At 37.7% G+C, this 20321-nt stretch overlaps 1 protein-coding gene across 1 annotated transcript in view; it reads right to left on the bottom strand.

Annotated features, from left to right (window-relative positions):
- Nucleotides 1-7338: 7338 nt before the first annotated feature.
- LOC119140856 (junction-mediating and -regulatory protein-like) overlaps nt 7339-20321 on the bottom strand; it is a 123173-nt gene continuing 110190 nt past the window's right edge. The window contains exons 8-10 of the mRNA XM_037372488.1: nt 19125-19220; nt 17277-17829; nt 7339-13352 (exon numbers count right to left, since the gene is read on the bottom strand). Of these exons, the coding sequence (XP_037228385.1) occupies nt 13045-13352; nt 17277-17829; nt 19125-19220 (957 nt within the window). The 3' untranslated portion in view covers nt 7339-13044. The remainder of the gene's footprint in view (nt 13353-17276; nt 17830-19124; nt 19221-20321) is intronic.

Here is a 20321-nt window from a genome sequence, read left to right as displayed (position 1 = left end):
ATCAATCAAGCATATTTAACTAATGCTACCTTTTACTGAGGACAAGTCCTGCACTCTTCCCTTCTCCCATCTTTTCCAGGAAAGGATTAAATGAAAGTAGACATGCTGTGAAGTGTCACTTGCTAGCATATGCTTTTCTTGATCCTGTCTGATGGCCATGAGCACCAAAGGAAGCAGCCAAATGGCCAGACCTCCCAAAGGCAGATCCAATAGCACAGCACAGCACAGCATGGCCTGTGTCAAGATGACCCACTGAGTGGGGTTTAATTTAAAAATGAGTGACAGAGCAAGGCAGGGTGGGATGGGAGATGATGGGACACAGAAAAGGCTGTTGCAGAGAGGGTGGAAATAATTTGTTCAGACAGATACAGTGGGCAGGACAAGAAGTAATGACCTTATGTTTCAGATATTAAGAGAAGCCTTCAGTAGGCACTGCAAAGGATCACTTAGAGAGGCTGTGACATTCCATCAGTAGAAGCCCTTAAGAAACTATTTTGGTAATGACATACCTGCTCCTGCAAGAAAGGGATAAGCTATGTGATTTTTATTTTTTAATGCTTACTCAAGACTTTTTTTTATTTCTTTTTTTTTTTTTTTAACAAATCATTAGAAACAAAGAGTAGAGTGCAATGGCTAATTTGTCAAATGGTTTTTGCAGGGCTCTGTCCATTCAGGCAAGTGGAGGGGGGAGGACATCACTTTACGATGCTTCATACAAAGTTGATTCATAAAACATCTGTTGTGTGAATTGTGCAGTTAACATGCATGGCAATTTGAGCATGCATTGATGATTTTGTACACTAAGAGACCAGTTACATTTCTGCTGAAATTTAATGGGATTAAAATGAAGTACTGAGGAAGAAAAATTATAGTTAATACAAATGTTTTGCATGAATTGCATGATTCTTCAATTTTTTCTTATTCCTGTGAATTTCAATCATAATATACAGAGGGAGTGTGATGCAAATTAGAGAAGTTTAATACAAAAGAATGACGTAAAAAGTGAATATGTTTGAAAGACCATGAATGTGCTTGGCCTTATATATGCAATGTGGGACAGTGAGATAGAATCATAGAATCATTTAGGTTGGAAAAGACCCTTAGGATCAATCATCAAGTCCAACCGTTAACCTAGCACACCAAGTCCACCACTAAACCATGTCCCTAAGTGCCATATCTATGTGTCTTTTAAATACCTCCACGGTGGTGACTCAACCACTTCACTGGTGTCCTGGTTTTCGCTGGGATGGAGTTAACTTTCTTCTTAGGAGCTGGGCAGCCTGTTCCAATGCTTGATAATCCTTACAGTGAAGAAATTTTTCCTAATATCCAATCTAAACCTCCCCTGGCAAACCTTGAGGCCATTTCCTCTTGTCGTCTCACTTGGTACTTGGGAGAAGAGACCTACCCCACCTGCCTACAACTTCCTTTCAGGTAGTTGTAGAGAGCAATAAGGTCTCCCCTGAGTCTCCTTTCCTCCAGACTAAACAACCCCAGTTCCCTCAGCCGCTCCTCATAAGACTTGTGCTCTAGACCCTCCACCAGCTTCATTGCCCTTCTTTGGACACACTCCAGCACCTCATTGGCTTTCTTGTAGTGAGGGGCCCAAAAATGAACGCAGTACTTGAGGTGCGGCCTCACCAGTGACGAATACAGGGGGACAATTGCTTCCCTGCTGGCCACGCTATTTCTGATACAAGTCAGGATGCTATTGGCCACCTTGGCCACCTGGGCACACTGCTGCCTCATGTTCAGCTGGCTGTCAACCAGCACCCCCAGGTCCTTTTCTTCCAGGCAGCTTTCCAGCCACTCTTCCCCAAGCCTGTAGCATTGCGTGGAGTTGTTGTGACCCAAGCGCAGGACCCGGCACTTCTCCTTGTTGAACCTCATACAATTGGCCTCGGCCCATCGGTCCAGCCTGTCCAGATCCCTCTGCAGAGCCTTCCTACCCTCCAGCAGATCAACACTCCAGCCCAACTTGGTGTCGTCTGCAAACTTACTGAGGGTGCACTCAGTCCCCTTGTCCAGATTGTCAATAAAGATATTCAACAGGACTGGCCCCAGTACCGAGCCCTGGGGAACACCACTTGTGACCAGCCACCAACTGGATTTAACTCCATTCACCACCACTCTTTGGGCCTGGCCATCCAGCCAGTTTTTTACCCAGCAAACAGTACACCCGTCCAAGCCATGAGCAGCCAGTTTCTCCAGGAGAACGCTGTGGGAGACAGCGTCAAAGGCTTTACTAAGGTCCAGGTAGACAACATCCACAGCCTTTCCCTCATCCACTAGGCAGGTCATCTTGTTGCAGAAGGAGATCGGGTTTGTCAAGCAGGTCCTGCCTTTCATAAACCCATGGTGGCTGGGCCTGAGATGTCTCAGAGAAGTCAAGTCTGCTGCCTTCTGTGGTGAGGAGAAAGTGAAAAGAAGATAATACAGGTGATAGTCTGTGGTGCAAGAGTCTGCAACAATCATACCCACAGACAGCACACAAATATAGTAGGGAGAAAGGGAGAAGGCAGCGGATACAGGGACTAATCTTGAATGTAAGTTTTGTTTTGTTTTACCAGAGTTTTGGTTGATTAATGAGGAGAGAATTAACCCCAGCACTAACACAGACAGGCAATAGCTGTAACAGCACAGATAAGAATCTCTGCCTGGTTTTATCCACTAGCCCTTCTTGTTGTGGCAAGGTTTTGAGGGACATGTGCTGTCTTTTACTGAGTTGATGAAAGTCTGGATAGTCAGCATGACAGTGGTGAAGATTTGCATAAATTTTAGAGAAAATAACAACTGAGAGTCTCAGAGCAAAAGTGGAAAGTGCAAGAAGGCATCTCAGTGGAAATGAGTCAGGTCTACAGTTCTGCAGGATGGAAAGTTGAGCAGTAACTTGCAGTGCTTCTGTCAACAAATTGGGTTATGTGGCAATGCTGCTATAGCAACTTGGTAAAACCTTTGGAATAGTTGTCTACTATCATGCAGTTTGTATTAGCAAAGTTATGCTTGTAACCGTTAAACAGTCTATATAATATGTCTAACATTTACAGAGGCTATTATATAGTTAGATTAATTACATTCCTCCATCCTAAAAGATAAAAACACCATGGTAAAACTCTATAACATTAGACCTAGATAAGCTATCTGTGTTGTGAGCATAAAGCTCAGACTCTGGTGTCGGTGGGGACATGCTAGTGATTTGGTGATTCAGAATTGCTGCAGAAGTCTGGGATTCTTATAAGCTCGTTCCTACAACAGGAAGAGTAAAACCTGTAAAATGGGCTTCTCTCTATGATGGGAATCACCAGTAAGAACTACGAACTGCTGAGAAAAGCAACGGTTCATAGGTGTTGAAAAAAGGGATCTGACAAACTGACTTTCCATTTTTACTTCTCTCCTTTCCCCACATCCCGTCTGCTGAGTAATAACTTGTGTAACAGAAGCAAACCCTACATATACCAATGGTTTCTGTGAAAAAGAGGTGGTTTATTTCTATAAGTTTGAAGACTGTGGCCCAATGAATATTTATTTACGACGTATCTTTCCTTTACATCTGACATGTACCTAACATGAAAAAAAAAAAGGTTCTACCTATCTCCCATCTTCTATGTGTTGTACAAACATTTAGGCCTTATTCCAAGTAGCATACCACTGCCTTCCAAGTGCACCTACAGATTTAATCACTAATTTGGAAATCTGATGCACACATTAAATATACTTCCAACCTGTAGGAATATCCATAAAAGTCATAAAAAATGAGTTACTTACCTACTCAAGCCAGCCAATACCAAACTAGGCACCAGTTGATGGTAGCAAACGTTCTTAGAAGTTTGTTCTGTACAGCAGAACGTGTTAAGGCATGCACACCAGGATCACACACTCTGCTGAGGGCACAGTGAAAGCATTAGGAACAGACCCCAGCTACAAATAAAACCCTCTTCTTTCAAGAGAAGAGTCAGTGATGATCAAAGAATTTGCTTATTTCAAAACACATTTCCTACTTGTTCTGCCACAATCCAAACTTAATAGCATCTGCCATTATCACCAAAAGTGAAAAACAATACTAGAAAACCTAAGCCAGACAGGCCTTGGATTTTGGTAAGATACTTTGTAGTGTAGGTTTGTACTACAAATGCAACCTGTGTTTCACATTGCTATTAGAAATATCGTACCTTTTTCTTGTTTTCTCAGGATTATAATTGCACTGAGCAGTTCTTCTTCCATAAATACACAAATTTTTTTTTCTCATGTTAAGGGACCAGCTGGCCATAGAACCTGCCAACACTGGTGTACATGCAGTGTAGTTCTTGTACCAGAAACACAAGAGTGAAAGGAAAAAGATACACAGTACAAACATATCTCTGCACACCATTAATATTTTCATAAATTTTATGTCTAGATAAATAACAACATAAAGGGCTATAGGAGAAACAAAACAATACAAACCAGATGGCAACTCTAGTCTGGGAAATGATTGGTTGTGTATTTTGGGGTATTCCCTCCCCCTCCCAAAAAAAGATAAAACCCTTCAAAACACTCATAAAGGTACTTCTAAAATAATCTGAGTTCTTCCTATACAACTAGTTTGCTTGTGAAATATTATATTGTACATATACAAAAAAACCCCCACAAATAGTGGAGAAGTCACATGGTTTTGATTTGAGCTTTTCTATTATCATTACAGTTTGAAGTGATTGCAGGTGGAGGCTTGTTTTCTCCATGTAATGGTATTGCCACCAGCTACCTCTAAAAAGAGTAGGAGAGTGTAATAAGGGAGCTAGGCTCTTAACATTTCTGGGTTTAAATTTTCATAGAATGTTTTTGTCTTTAGATTAAGAGATGGAAAGTAGGTTTGATTTGTATTTAAGCTCACCTATCCTGCATTATTTAAGAGCAAGATTCTTCTATAATACCTAAATCATTTTTTATTTAGTTTACAAAGATGTTACCTAAATTATTTCCTGCTGCAACATAGCTTAGACACAACCACCTGCCATTAAGCAATGATAGTTAGGCAGCTTGAGGAGTTAAAAAAATAACAATGTAAGCCTAAATGAATGATATATGATTTTTTTTTTTTTGGGGGGGGGGAAATGAAACTGTACTAAAAAATATCTTTTTTACATTGGTACTTATTTAAAATGAAACATCAATCAAATAAATATTTTTTTAATTAAAAAAAAAAAGGAATTACTTTAAAGCACCAAAACTGTGAGTATGATCTTACACCGCATATACAAGAAGGCGAGTTTGGTACTTTGTGTACTAGTTTAAAATTCTGAGTCATATTAAAAACCATTAATACATTAAAACCATTAAATACACAGCAATAAACTTGTATTGCAGAAAAGCTGCACTAAAGAAAAAAGAGCAAGAGGCAGACAGTAGATAGTTAAATCTCTTTTTAGTTTTTAGGTATTGCTAGAAATACTTAGTTTTTTTACTTTTTAAAACATGCTTGTTGCTTAATACTTTATAACATTAAGATTTTTAGCTATAGTAAACTTATTGTTTGCAATAAAATATGCATTTAATATGTTCTTTTGAATATAATGGAGTTAAAAATCTTTCTTAAAGCCAAGCACAATGTACTAGTGTTTAAGACTACCAATAATATTGCACAAAGCTAGTGAATGGCAAATTTGTTTTCTTTTGATTATTTCTCATTTATTTAACAGGCTTAAAAAAGAAGTTAGTTTCATTAACCTTTACTGGCTTCATTCATACAAGAATCTGCAGCCATCTGTATTTCTTGAGCTTTCATCTTAATGATGCTGTATTTGTATATATACAAGATGAAATCCAAAAGACAGCAACCACAGTAACACAGCTGGGAGTTGTTAAGTAAGCATCCCTAATACTCAACACCTATTTCCCAATTCAGAGATCAAAAACAATGTTCCTAAAAGAATCTTAGAAATCAAGCTGGTCTACAGCAAACTAATTACTGAATAGGTGACAGTTTCTTGAATAAAATCTCTGTAGAATTTGGACTATACTCACCAAAATGGCCATCATCCTTCTTACTCTTTCTAAATGGACACACTACTGCTTAATAGCCTTAGATATCAGCTTCAAATAATACTCTACATTAATATTAGAAACTCAGCAGAGTAAAATTAATTGCTTGGTTATTTTCCATATTAGAGGTACAACAGAGCATTCACATTTCAGAATTGAAAGACAGTCTTTTCTGTCACATTCTGAAGCTCTGGGCCACAGAATATAGAAGACCTGAATCACAATAAAAATACACAAATGTCAGGTTGCAGATTCACTACAGTCAGAGCTGGGAGTTATGGATTAATAGTCAAATTGAACAGGAAGTGCAAAGAAACATATATACAACAGCCTCTCCCTAAAATATACTGGCATGTCCACCCACCCTCAATCCTAAAAATTCTAACTTTAAGTACATGTATTAGGCAGCAATTAAATATAAATTTACTTTGTAGGAAAAAAATAAATTACAGTATGTTTAGAGGTTAAAACCAGCTATTACTGTATTTCTTACAGCACTGATAGAAATGTCAGTGTGCTTACTACACCAAAGAACAATTTAAAGTCGTTTAGGATGACCTACTATCTGTCAGCTCTGGTAGCATTGAAATTATGCAACACACTCTCCCAGTAAGGTGCTTCTGTTTACTCCTTTTCTTTGCAAGGAGCTTCACCTGTTAACTTGTTACATTAACCCTGTAGTGCTAAACATAATATATTGTCAATGCTTATGGAATCATTACCAGAAATGTATACAGGTAAGTACAGAAGCCCACACTGGAGCAGGCTCCTGGCAGGACCTGTGGATCCATGGAGAGAGGAGCCCATGCTGGGGCAGGTTTGCTGGCAGGGCTTGTGACCCCACCCCATGGGAGTAGGCTGTTCCTGAAGGACTGTACCCCATGGAAGGGACCCACGCTGGAGCAGTTCATGAAGAACTGTAGCCTATGGGAAGGTCTCACGTTGGAGAAGTTCATGGAGGACTTTCTCCTGTGGGATGGACCCTGCGCTGGAGCAGGGGAAGAGTGTGAGGAATCCTCCCCCTGAGGAGGAAAGAGTAGCAGAGATGTGTGATGAACTGATCACAACCCCATCCCCCTGTGCCACTCAGAAAGAGGAGGTAGAGAAAATCAGGAGTAAAGTTGAGCCCAGGAAGAAGGGAGGTGTGTGTGGGAAGGTGTTTTTAAGATTTAGTTTTTATTTCTCATTAATCTGATTTGATTGGTAATAAATTATCAATCTGTCTATTTTGCCTGTGATGGTAATTGCTGAGTGATCTCTCCCTGTCCTTAACTTGACTCATTATATTTTCTCTCCCCTGTCCAGCTGAGGAGGGAGAGTGATAGAGCGGTTTGGTGGGCACCTGGCATCCAGCCAAGGTCAACCCACCACAATTACACATGCACAGTTTTCATAGAAAATTGGAGGATTATGTGAATAAAAATGCAGGCTGGAAAATAGGAAAAAAAAAAACATAAAAGTTGCTTAATCACCACTACTAATTTAGCAATAAGTTTCAGATTAACTGTATAATCTGAATTACCATTCTACATCATAGTTTTATTTTGTGCTACAGCCAAAAATTTGATTAACTCAGTTTTAAAGTGTGGTGTGACTGGAAGTACAGACAAATGTAGAGCAAAAATATACCACAGCTTACAGTACAGGCAATGTCAAATGAGTATGATAAACTTTGAAATTGCTGTTAATGCTGCATGAACACACTATTAGACAGCTTACAACCACACCGTGTAACTTGGGGTTCAGAGAAGTGGTTTAAGAAAAAAAATAGAACAACAAACATTGTTTAGTTTTAGGTCCCTGGAAAGCCAGTATCAAGTGTTTCATAGAGCTGATCTCAGGACAGAAGAATACAGACCTGACAACTAATACACACAGCAAAATTGATACAACTCTGCAATAATGTTGCTCACAGGTGCTTTGAAAATGAATGTTCACTAACTTTATAAATAAGGCAACAAGGTTATGAAAATGCCTGTCGATAGCAAGGATAAAGTGATATCCTTTTGAGATGTTTGATAGAGCTTTAATTTCAGGACAGCCACAGCTAAACAGCTGAAGGGTCCAACAGCTGAGCTGCTAAGGTAAATTCTCCTGTTCCTATTTATAAAAGTAAATGGCAAGACATGAAATCTACTGTTATAAAAATTAACACAGTACATGATCTATTACATGACAGCAGCAATGCATAACTCCACTTATAAAAAAACAACCACATAGTAGTTAGTCTTTCACAAGAGGAGTGGTGAATGGAACACACTACACAAAGGACAGGGATTGTGTATTTCTCAAACAGTGTATGTCATGCTAGTAAAAATAAAATGCTAGTGAAAATTCAGTTTTCTTAGAATTGTAATAGGCTGACTTTACTGTAATATCACATAGAGTTTCTAGATGGTACAAGGCTATTTGTATTTCAGTACTGACATAACTCTTTAGTACTGTGATATCATAAGAGTAGCTGCCTGCAGCCATTAGTCATGAAGTTTAGGATTACTTCTAAGTAAGTATTCACTGCAGTTGAAGTTGTAACTCTCCTTTAAAAAACCTCAGGATCAAAAGGGAAGTGTTTTGTTTCAGCCAAGAGACTTTTGGGTATGAAATACAAATATTTTTGCAGCCACTAAAGGCAATAATAAAAAACAGCAAGAGAAACATGATTTTCACAACTGAAGTATCAGTATGTATAAGTGTTTTGATCTTTTTTAAAGAAGGCTGTTTACAGTAATCAAAAGCCATTTTAAACCAAAAGAGAAAAATAATTTTAAGTATGAAATTACAAAATATTGCTTCTTATAACAAATGATAAAGTACAACAAGCTTGGTTCAGCATAGCTAAATATTATTTTTAAAAAGCATGAAAATGTCTACTTTAAAAAGGTGTAAGACTATAAATAACCTTCTAAAAAGGTGCTGTAGTATGTCTTGCTAAATGTACCATGCTGACAACAAACACATTCTTGAACATGTACTGAATTCAGCTCTTATTTCTCATTGTGCTGTAGTCACTTGTTATATTTCACACTGACTTACACTTCTTCAAACTAAGAAGAAAAAAACAAATCTTAGTTGCACATTACTGAATTTCAGCTACAGTAGTGCAAATAGGAATTCTGCTCATTCTAGAACATCACACTGCTACATAGCAAGCTTCTCTGCAAGGAGCTATTTAATTAGTTTTTTGAGTAGATGATATATTCAGTGCAGTGAAAGGGAGTTTTTATGGCTGGTTTAATGTCTTAGCTGAATCCCAAAGTTACTCTAACAGCAAGTATTCTCCCAGCTCAAAATGCCCCCTCCCGCTCACTTAACTGGCCACACATTACTAACGCAAATATAAAAAGTGCTTAAGGATTGGGCATTCCTGATTATATAAAATGCACATCTGAACAACTTAGCTTTCTGCCCAAAACAGAATTTTTGGAACAAATTAAAGAAAGAAGTGACCTGAAAATTAACATTTCAGGCCATTTTCCCCACACACTGAATCATTTGACAAAGAAAGACTTTTTCGACAAAGAAAGCCTTCTATAGAATTGATGGTCAAAACTGCTGGTTCTGAATTTTCAGAAATTAAGAGGAAAAGTAATCTTCAACCAGGTTTTCTTTTCTCACTTCAGTGGCTGTGAATCACCTGTTTGGGGGGAGGGAAGCAACATCTGAAAAGCTAAATGGCTGTACAAATTATCTCTGATCAACATATTTGGCAAATCCAACATGCAATACTGAGCAGTGTCTTTAAAAGCCTTGATTCTCTCTTTGCTCCCAGGGTAATGACACTTTAACTCTGGAGCCAGGAGACACAGAGTATGACCAAGTCTTTTTTTGCCTTTTGGTATTATTGGCAATGAACACAGATTAGAGCTTGAAGAGGCCCAAAATACTGGATTAGAAAACTATGGAGAGCAAAAGCTCGCTTCTTCAACCAGTTACACTGTCCATCACTCCCAGGAACCTGGGCTTCGCATTACATACAGTACTCTAAATGTATTGTACTGATTTATGTGTACCATTATGTGCACATACACAGATAGGCTTGGGACACTTTTGATAACCAATAACATTCTGTTTTTTCATACAGAAGCTACCACATCTTTATACTGCTTGTTCATCTGTACTTCAGATACACAGAATGCCTCAACATTTTTGTACATGGGTTACTGTCCATAAGGAAGGAATTGCTCTTAAAAGAAACAAAGTTAGTCGCAACTTTATGTACAAGTTAACTCATAAAGCAGGCAATACAAGTGATGACTATATCTGCAGGAATTAGTTACTATTAGTTTGTCTTGAAACTTCAACAATTAAGGAAATCACTTCAATGTGCATTTTAATACTACTGCTGCACATACATTAAGACACTTTTGGCACTTAATAAACATACGTCATTATATCAGATTTAGCCTCTATTCCTAAGGCAAATAATTACATTACATTTAGCCTATAAGGATGCATATATATTAAGCATAGTTTGTAACATATGTGCCAATATACTTTTGTATAACTGTTTTCAACCTAAAACCTCTATGCCACTGTTTTTTTTGGATGTGCAGAACTTAGTTAAAAATCAGTAGATCAATCTTTTTAATAAAGCATGGTATTAAACCGATACTATTATAATGAAGAATACTATTCTGCAACTTCTACAACAGACTTTTATTAAGATTTTTCTTCTTGTGTAATAACTACTGAGTAACCAATCTATATGTTCAAGCAAGTACACTCAACTATGTGAAAAGTATTTATTCAGCTGAATTTCATGAGGGCTTTGTCTCAATCTCTCTGTTCTCTCAGATTATTTCACAAACTTCCATAGCAGGGGCCCTTTTTTCCTTTCTGAGCTGTTAGCTATTTTGTACAACCATTTTTAAGTCAAATCTGTACTAACTGTTAAACAGTCTCATTTCATGAAAACAAGATTGTTTTCATAAAAAAATATGGTATTGGTAAGAGAAAACAGGTCCCAGGTGTGTGAAAAACTGCAAGGAGCACACACTCAGAACTCTGCATCCTGCTTTAGGTCCAAGTGATTTCCCAGGACCTCAGCATTTGACAGGAGAGCATCTTTAAAAGGGGAAAATGCTATAACTGTAGACTGTTAAAAAGGAGACAACAACTGGTGCACTACAGGTACTGACTGAATGGCAGTGATTTTCAGTCTGCACTCTGAACTGATTCTAAAGGGCTGCAAAAGATAGCAGAGAAAAACACATGTATTTATATTATACAGCGATGTACACAAAAGACTTCTAAGAGGATACTCTTCCAATGGAAAACATTTAGGATGTACACCAACTAGATTAAAAAAAATCAAAGTCACTCTTTGATAATTTTTTTTTTTTTAATGACCCATAGTGTTAAAGAGTATTCTTGCTAAATAATGCAAACAAGATCCCAAAGAATAAGTTAGGTTTACTAAAACCATAAAGTCAAATCACAAAGTTGAAATTTGCTCAGTTATCTAGGAAATTAAAAGAGAATAATTGCACTGAGAAAGCCAAGTAAATTCCAAGGCATGTCTTTTTTTATAGCTATCACTTCATTTCTGAAGGGCTGTGGTAGCGGGAGTTTTCAGTATGCAAAGAACAGAAAAAGTTAGATCCAAGCAAAATTATTCTCACTTTGAGTTTCAGCAAGAGTTAAGTATACCTCCACTCCTGGATTTTCCACTCCAAAACTAACAGTACATTTGGTATAGAAGGAGTATGACATAATTAAACAGTATTAAATCATTAGTGTGGCCAATGGCTAGTTCATGAAGAAATAAAGGCAACATTTATTTTCCTTCTTAAAAAATGATAAATATAATTAATATTTGAAAATAGCATATCAGTGGAACAGTTTGAGACATAGTATTTCATAATCACAACATTCAGCAGATGATGTGCTAAGTCACCATCCCTTTTTAAACAGCTGTAGCACTTTATCAATAGTCACTCTCCAGCTATGGTAATAACTAACCAGGATAGAATAGCCTGATTGTAAACATCCAAGAAGGTTATCTTTTTTTCTACTGCTACCTGTGTTGCAAGGATTATAAATATTGATCTCCCATACTCTTGAAATAACCTTTCATCCCTAAACAAATGTTTAAATTCTTAAGAGATTGTCATACCTCTCTTTTTCCAATTTTAAAATACTTGCAAATAAGTTTAATGGAATCTTTTATTTAGCCTTAAATTCATCCATATGGCAGTAGCAGAAAAGAACTGCCACAGAATAATAGTGCTATATGGTGGTGTTGTAATCAAGAATCTCTTTGTGCTACTGATGGAGCCTTAATTTTGAAAACACAACTCTTGCCAATTTCTGGTTTGTTCTGAAATCAACTTCATCTGCTGAAGTCTAATATCTGTACTTTCAGGCACTATAGCTTAATATAATGCAAGTTCACAGGATTAATATGAGTAACAGAAGTATAAATGATATTTGTATATTTGCTGTTTATAGTCTAGAAATGCAATTAAGTCTGTGTTTACAGATTGAAATCAAGCTAGCAAAGAGTCAGTCACACAAGGTAACCAATGAGATTTCAATGTGTTCAGCAGTCAAATCTCATCATCCATCACTTGGAGCTATTCAGTCTGAAGTGATAAACATGCTAAATTTTTACAAGGCCAGAAGTAATTAGAGAATAAGTGCAGGGTGTGTCCAAGAGAGATTGTGCTGCTTTGTTACTTAAAAGCTTTTTGAAGCATTTTGGTAAGATGCAAACAGTCCCTTCAAATTTAGTAAATAAAATAGAGCTTTTTATAGGAGCAGTTCTGTCACTATTCAGCAAAAGAATTCAAACAATAAATGGCTAAGATGTTGCCTATAAAAAGTTTTCCTTACTATAAACTGTAAATTCCTTTGAAAAGTCAGTGATACTAAATTAATCTGTGCATGTTTTACCACATTGGATGTCAGACAGTTTAGTCACATTCATAGAAAGACTCCTAGAATGCATAACCTGAGGCTTAGCAGCTATTGCTATACAAAAAGCATTGAAGAAATATATTTTCTTAAATGTAGATTAATTACAGTTTAATTTTCCCAGTCTGTGCAAGGCAAACTCTCCTCTTCATCCTCTGATTCAGGTGATGCTTCCTTAATTCGTCGCAATGCTTCATGGATGCTCCTTGTCAGAGGGTCAGTATTGGGCAGAATTGTAAAGGATTCTCTCAAAACATCTTTCTGCACTTTCTTCAATTTCACCCCTTTCCTGATCTGTGTCAAGATGTTTTCGCTATCTTCTTCATCGGGAAAAGGAGGGAGATGTCTCTGCTCAACTTTTCTTAAGTGAAAACTGCCATGCTTCAAGGAAGCTAGCACTTCATCCATTGGGGAACTCACTGCAGAAAAATCAAAAATCCTTCAGTATCATTTCTACTAAATTTATTCAGTCTTTTGTACTGCCTTCCCCTTCTATAACAAGGTCTTACAGCTATTGCCTGTCTGTGTTAGTGCTGGGGTTAATTCTCTCCTCATTAATCAACCAAAACTCTGGTAAAACAAAACAAAACTTACATTCAAGATTAGTCCCTGTATCCGCTGCCTTCTCCCTTTCTCCCTACTATATTTGTGTGCTGTCTGTGGGTATGATTGTTGCAGACTCTTGCACCACAGACTATCACCTGTATTATCTTCTTTTCACTTTCTCCTCACCACAGAAGGCAGCAGACTTGACTTCTCTGAGACATCTCAGGCCCAGCCACCATGGGTTTATGAAAGGCAGGACCTGCTTGACAAACCCGATCTCCTTCTGCAACAAGATGACCTGCCTAGTGGATGAGGGAAAGGCTGTGGATGTTGTCTACCTGGACCTTAGTAAAGCCTTTGACGCTGTCTCCCACAGCGTTCTCCTGGAGAAACTGGCTGCTCATGGCTTGGACGGGTGTACTGTTTGCTGGGTAAAAAACTGGCTGGATGGCCAGGCCCAAAGAGTGGTGGTGAATGGAGTTAAATCCAGTTGGTGGCTGGTCACAAGTGGTGTTCCCCAGGGCTCGGTATTGGGGCCAGTCCTGTTGAATATCTTTATTGACGATCTGGACAAGGGGACTGAGTGCACCCTCAGTAAGTTTGCAGACGACACCAAGTTGGGCTGGAGTGTTGATCTGCTGGAGGGTAGGAAGGCTCTGCAGAGGGGTCTGGACAGGGTGGACCGATGGGCCGAGGCCAATTGTATGAGGTTCAACAAGGAGAAGTGCCGGGTCCTGCGCTTGGGTCACAACAACTCCACGCAATGCTACAGGCTTGGGGAAGAGTGGCTGGAAAGCTGCCTGGAAGAAAAGGACCTGGGGGTGCTGGTTGACAGCCAGCTGAACATGAGGCAGCAGTGTGCCCAGGTGGCCAAGGTGGCCAATAGCATCCTGGCTTGTATCAGAAATAGCGTGGCCAGCAGGGAAGCAATTGTCCCCCTGTATTCGTCACTGGTGAGGCCGCACCTCAAGTACTGCGTTCATTTTTGGGCCCCTCACTACAAGAAAGCCAATGAGGTGCTGGAGTGTGTCCAAAGAAGGGCAATGAAGCTGGTGGAGGGTCTAGAGCACAAGTCTTATGAGGAGCGGCTGAGGGAACTGGGGTTGTTTAGTCTGGAGGAAAGGAGTCTCAGGGGAGACCTTATTGTTCTCTACAACTACCTGAAAGGAAGTTGTAGGCAGGTGGGGTAGGTCTCTTCTCCTATATAACAGCAACAGGATAAGAGGAAATGGCCGCCAGGGAGGTGGTGGAATTGACATCACTGGAGGTGTTTAAAAAATGCGTAGATGTGGTGCTTAGGGATGTGGTTTAGTGATAGACTTGGCAGTCCTGGGTTAACGGTTGGACTTGATGATCTTAAAGGTGTTTTCCTACCTAAATGATTCTATGGTTCTACAGACCAAAAAGTATCCACATACAATTACTGTGATAGTCCCATACCATAAGTTTAAAGGAGACTGTAGTATTTTCAATTTTATCATTCTGTAGCTCTATTATTGTTTTAGCCTCCAAATTTATCTTCCCTATTACTAGGTCAAAACTGGATTATACAGACAATTATAATTTCTGAAACCAAGTAACCTCCTATCAGGCAGGTAGCAGAACTTTTTGAACAAGATGGCTTTCCTGTTTGCACTCAAGAAAATCAAGACAGCTGCAATGAATCCAACATAATGAAGGTGTATATATATTACTTTATATTTCTTGACTTTTAAACTCAGGTAATGAGTATGCATCTTAAGTATTGGACTGTGAAGTCACAGAAATGCAAGCACAGAGAAGAGCCTACATTCTCAGCGCTTGCATTTTGTGGCTGATTTTACCTACTGTATTATTATTAGTATGTGCCAGTGAGGGAAGCAGCAGTACAGTCAACTGCAACAGCATGCATTTTCCTGCTCCTCTGGATTCATGTATGTACCAGCACCTAGTCACAACATGCCTATGTAAATTCCCTTCCTTTATAATTATTTAAAACTGAGAAGTAAGAGCTAATACTTTATCACAAATCCTTCCTTTATTACCAATTTGAAACTAGTTCTCTGCAGAAATAAAAATTGTGCTTTGGCTCTTTGAAGAGCTACAAGTAGGTAAGATCTCTATGTCAGAGAATGCACTATAATAAAGCACAACAGTTCAAAATACCTCCCACACACTAGCACATACGACGTGCATCACGTATCAATCAACAGATGAATATCCATCTCCAGGGTTCTTTTTTATATTTTTGTATATTTTTTAAAAGATGTTTTGCATTTTTGAGTGGACTTTGTCCATCAAACTAATGGACCAGACAGTTGGAATAGACATGAGGAAAAGAGAGAAATAAGAGGAAAACTGCACATTTGAAGGAGAAAGGAAGGACTGACTGTAAAATACTCATCTGTCAGAGACACAAATTTCTGAAGTCACTTGGAGACTTGGAACATCTTGGGGAATATAGAGCAGCAGGTAGAGTACTGCTGCAGATATTAATGATACTCTTAAGAGGGAGGATATAATTTGATTATATATTTGTCATTTTATGATTATATATAGTCAAATTGCACACAAAACACATGCTTTATATAAAATTGAAAAATATCAGAAAAATAAACAATAAGACTACAGAAAAATAAACATGGAGCATTGGCAGCATCAAAATTGATAATGAACTTAAGACACTGTACCTGCGACTTGCAAGACTCGTAAGACCTTAAAAATTCTACAACTATTCAGTTGCCTCAAGGTTTTTCAGTCATTTAAGGACAATTCTAGAAGAAACACTCCTTGTTTCTGCCTGACAGATGAAAACAGTTCTAATTTTGATTTTATCTGGATGAGGGAAAAGGCCAATTGAGGGATGTTTTCTGTAGTTGTAACTGACAGAGCCAGATAGAGCTTTAATAAAAGGTTATTACAACCATATTACAGTAGTGTGAACCAGGGCACACCTGAGGTACTTTTTCTCAGTGACTTCCAGTAAAACAGTTCAGCTGAGTGCTTTTGAAAATCCCATCTTTGATTTTCAAATAAAAGCTTTGCCCTAATATAGCATGTTTCATCGAAACATCAAGATTATTTTGTTCAAACGTGGCTGCCATTCTCCCCATTTTATATATGGGATAAAGGATAAACAGTTAAAAACAAATAGCACAGAATCACAGTGAAGGTGTAACATCTCCCAGCTCAGCCCTGTGCTCTATTCATTCACCTCAGTTTCCAGATAAGTTTTTGATCTTTTAAACTATTTATTAACATGCTTTGCTGAATGATTATAGATGTAATTCTCAGTTGTAGTTAAATGTATATATTCTTACTCAGCTCTCAAGGGGACTTGAGAGTTTGTGAATTTTTGTATGAAAACTTGAAGAAACCTTGAAGAAAGCAGTCTCAAGGTTTCCTATGTCCCAAGACAAGTAATCATTTTACTAGGTCATAAATTATGTAAAATTATGTTATTAAAAAACCCACTGTGCCCTCAGGTGAAGCATATAATATTTGCAGTGCTAGCTGTAAACAAGATAGGAAAAAGTAAACTTTTAGGCTATGTTTAGCTCCATTTTCCAGCTAGTCTAACGTGGTGTATTGTAAGATCAGTTTCACAAGTGTTTTCTGCCTAACTGAACAAGTATACCGCACGCTGTCATACAGATCTTAACATTTCTTTGAGTTGCCAGCATTTGTCAACTGAAAAGGTTTTAACAACTTTCCCATTAATAATTATAAATAAATCACAGCATACACTTCTCTATATAGCAATTCAAAAGAGGAATTGATATGCATTACAATTAAATACACAGAAATTAAAACATTACCTCTCCTCCTGTGTAAGCCCTCTAGATCACTGGTCTTCTTAAGCTTCTTCTTGGCACTGACTAGCTGACTGCTGTCAAACAGATGTGCTGTTGGGACACTGGAAGAGTGCTGGACTCCCTTCTCCTCACTCTGATGTTTAACAAAACTGTTGCTTTTCTTTAAGGATTTGGTGTCATCTTCCTTGGAGGGCAAAGGTGGAAGTGGAGGTGGGGGTGGTGGAGGCAAAGGGGGTGGAAGCGGTACTACAGTAACAGTCTCTGGTTGAAGCTCATTACTGGCAAGTGGAGAAGTACTAACATGAGGCAGTTCAGAGGTAACACCATTGGGAGGTAACAAGATAACTTGAAATTGTTCGAAGCTTGTGGATTCCTGCACTTGCAAAGGCTGAACTGTATTTTCCAAGTCTACCTCTTCACTTTTCTCTTGGATTTGTATGGTTGCTGGCAAAGATTTAGGCTGATCTACACAGGACACTGAGCTGGCTGCACATTGTCTTCTTGCATGAGCCAGTTGTAGTCTGGTTGATTTAAGTATTACTTGCCCAGGGTACCGCTAAAGTGAAGAGGTTATTTACAATTAGATAACTACATGCAGCACACTATTTTAGATAGTAAGTACTCGTCGTTAGGGTTTGCCTTTCTGCCATTCTGACATTAGAATTCATCTAATTTTTTCATTCATTTTGCTCTGGGCATAAACCCAAAGCAAATATATCCTCACCATTATGCAAAAATGATCTGTTTTCTTAATTTTTATTCTTGGTTAAGCCATAATTTACATGTGATTGGCCTAGTCAAGGATATACATGGGTTAAAGTTAGGATTTCACTAAGAACCAGATTGTACATTTGAAACCTTTTTCTGAAAACTAAAATTCAAAATTCACTCTTGCTTCCCTTTTCTAAAACTGGCCAGTGGTGCTCTGCAGTAACGTCCTCTCTGACCTAATATGCTGGCCTTAGATATGAATCATACTGCTTAAAAAAGGCCTCTCTTGAAAATGTCAAATATTTTGAGAATTTCCAAAGTGTTTTTAATGTAGTTCTTATAATTGCTACTTCAATATCTGTCTTTTCAAATTAGCTTCATCCATAGCCATTTTCATGCAAAAGTAAAAACTGCTTCTGAAATGCTGGTCTAAAACATTTTAGACAATTGTGGCAGGCCTAAAGCAATAGAAATCATATCAATATAAACACACTCATACATAAAGTCAGTTCATTAACAGGTGCTGGTTAAAATAAGTAAATCTGCTTTAATTTACAGAAGCTATGCAATTCAAAAGCCTTGCAAACAATAAGGATATGAAGAGTGTACTGCTAAACAAGACAGCTTTCCAGTAAAGAAACTTCTCATATCTATAATTTTTTTATGTATTCAGCAAAACAAAACAAGTCTTCACCAATTAATATTTTCTATTTACTTGCACTTTCATCCCTCTCCTTATTCTCTCCCCTTCATTCCATCTTCTATTGATTTTCTCATACTTACATTGTAATAGGAAGGGGCAGGTATTGGGAGGTGTTATTGCAATCAGTGGTAGTGGGGGTATGTCAGATGATAATGGTCTTTGTGGGAAACACCATTCAGATCATACTTCTTTTTGTAAAATTTGCTATGTGTCTTGTCACAATGTGTAGATGTGATAGCAAAACAGAAGCTTATTACGACACTGGGAACACAACGTCCAAAGAAATTTACTACCACCAATGACATATTTTTTGTAAATTTTCCAAAGAACACTATACAATGACAGGGAATATCTAATAGCATAGTATAGTCCTGGAATGAGTGAAAATTTCTTTTGCAAAAGAAATTGGCAGAAAAGAACGACTCTTCTTCTGTTACCTGTTTAAACATGCGAAGTCTGTCCAGTGTTTTCTGTCGTTCCTGACTAACCCAGGAGCTCTTTCTTTCCTCTTCATCATGTAGCTGATCTTGCTTCTGGGAAAATATATGTAAAACATGTAAATATCACATCCAATGCTATGGTTAGCATCATTTAAAAACCCCGCAAACCTGAATTAAAATAACTCTTCTACTAATTGTTAGGAATTACCTAACAATCTACTTCTCAAATAAACACATTTCTAACCTTCAGAACTTTGGCTTTGTCTTCCCCTTAAAAGAATATTATGCGTTTCACGTTTTATAACCTTGAAGAAATGCAAAGCTCAGTAAAGAAAGATTTCAATCTGGAACTGGAGCACTTGAAGACCGGAACTTTTTACCTTGAAAGATGATAAATAACTAGAGATGTAACAGAATATTACACTGAAAAAAAATTCCCATAAATTTACAATTGTATAAGTTAGCCAGACAGCAAACCAGTATTCATTTTCTCTCATTCCAAAAACAAAATGACAGTTCAAATTGCAAGGTTGCACATTTAAAACAAGTCATATTGAAATTTTTACAGTGCAAGAAATCACAGAACTCAGTGCCACAAAGTTTTGAAGACAATATTGAGCAAATTAAGTAAACATTTTCATTATAACTTACACTAGTAAACTAAAGTTTTATATTTAATTAACTTACACTGTCATTATTTAATCCAGCTTGATTTTCTGTAATCTTTAAATAAAGGTTTGAAGCTCTTCCTTGCAGCTAAGACAGTTATATTATTTTCTTGTTTGGGGATTTTACCTCAGTGAAAACACACATTTGGATCTACCTCCTTCAAATAGTCATTCATTTTCTCAAAACTTCAGCAAAGTTACTACATCTTTGAAACAAAACACTATGTTTCAGTCAAATTTATTGAAAGTGGACAGTAGTTATCAGATGGCAAAAGTCATCGTATGTATAACTTCGGAAGTTATCAGGAAAAGTGATAGAACAGGTGACTATTAAGAAAACCTGAGCAGAAACAGCAGCTTTAATTCTTAAAAGACTCACAGTATTAAGTATTACTTTTAAAAGATGATGATCATTGTCATTAAAAAAATGATGTCCTTTATAAAGGGCCAACTCCTGCGATTTCAAGAAAGAAAAGTATAGATATGTTAGGGAGAGCAAGAAAAGGACATGTCTGAAAAATGGTAA

This window comes from Falco rusticolus, chromosome W (genome assembly GCF_015220075.1).
Source record: "Falco rusticolus isolate bFalRus1 chromosome W, bFalRus1.pri, whole genome shotgun sequence".
Classification (NCBI taxonomy): Eukaryota; Metazoa; Chordata; class Aves; order Falconiformes; family Falconidae; genus Falco; species Falco rusticolus.
This window is presented reverse-complemented; position numbering and strand designations above follow the sequence as displayed.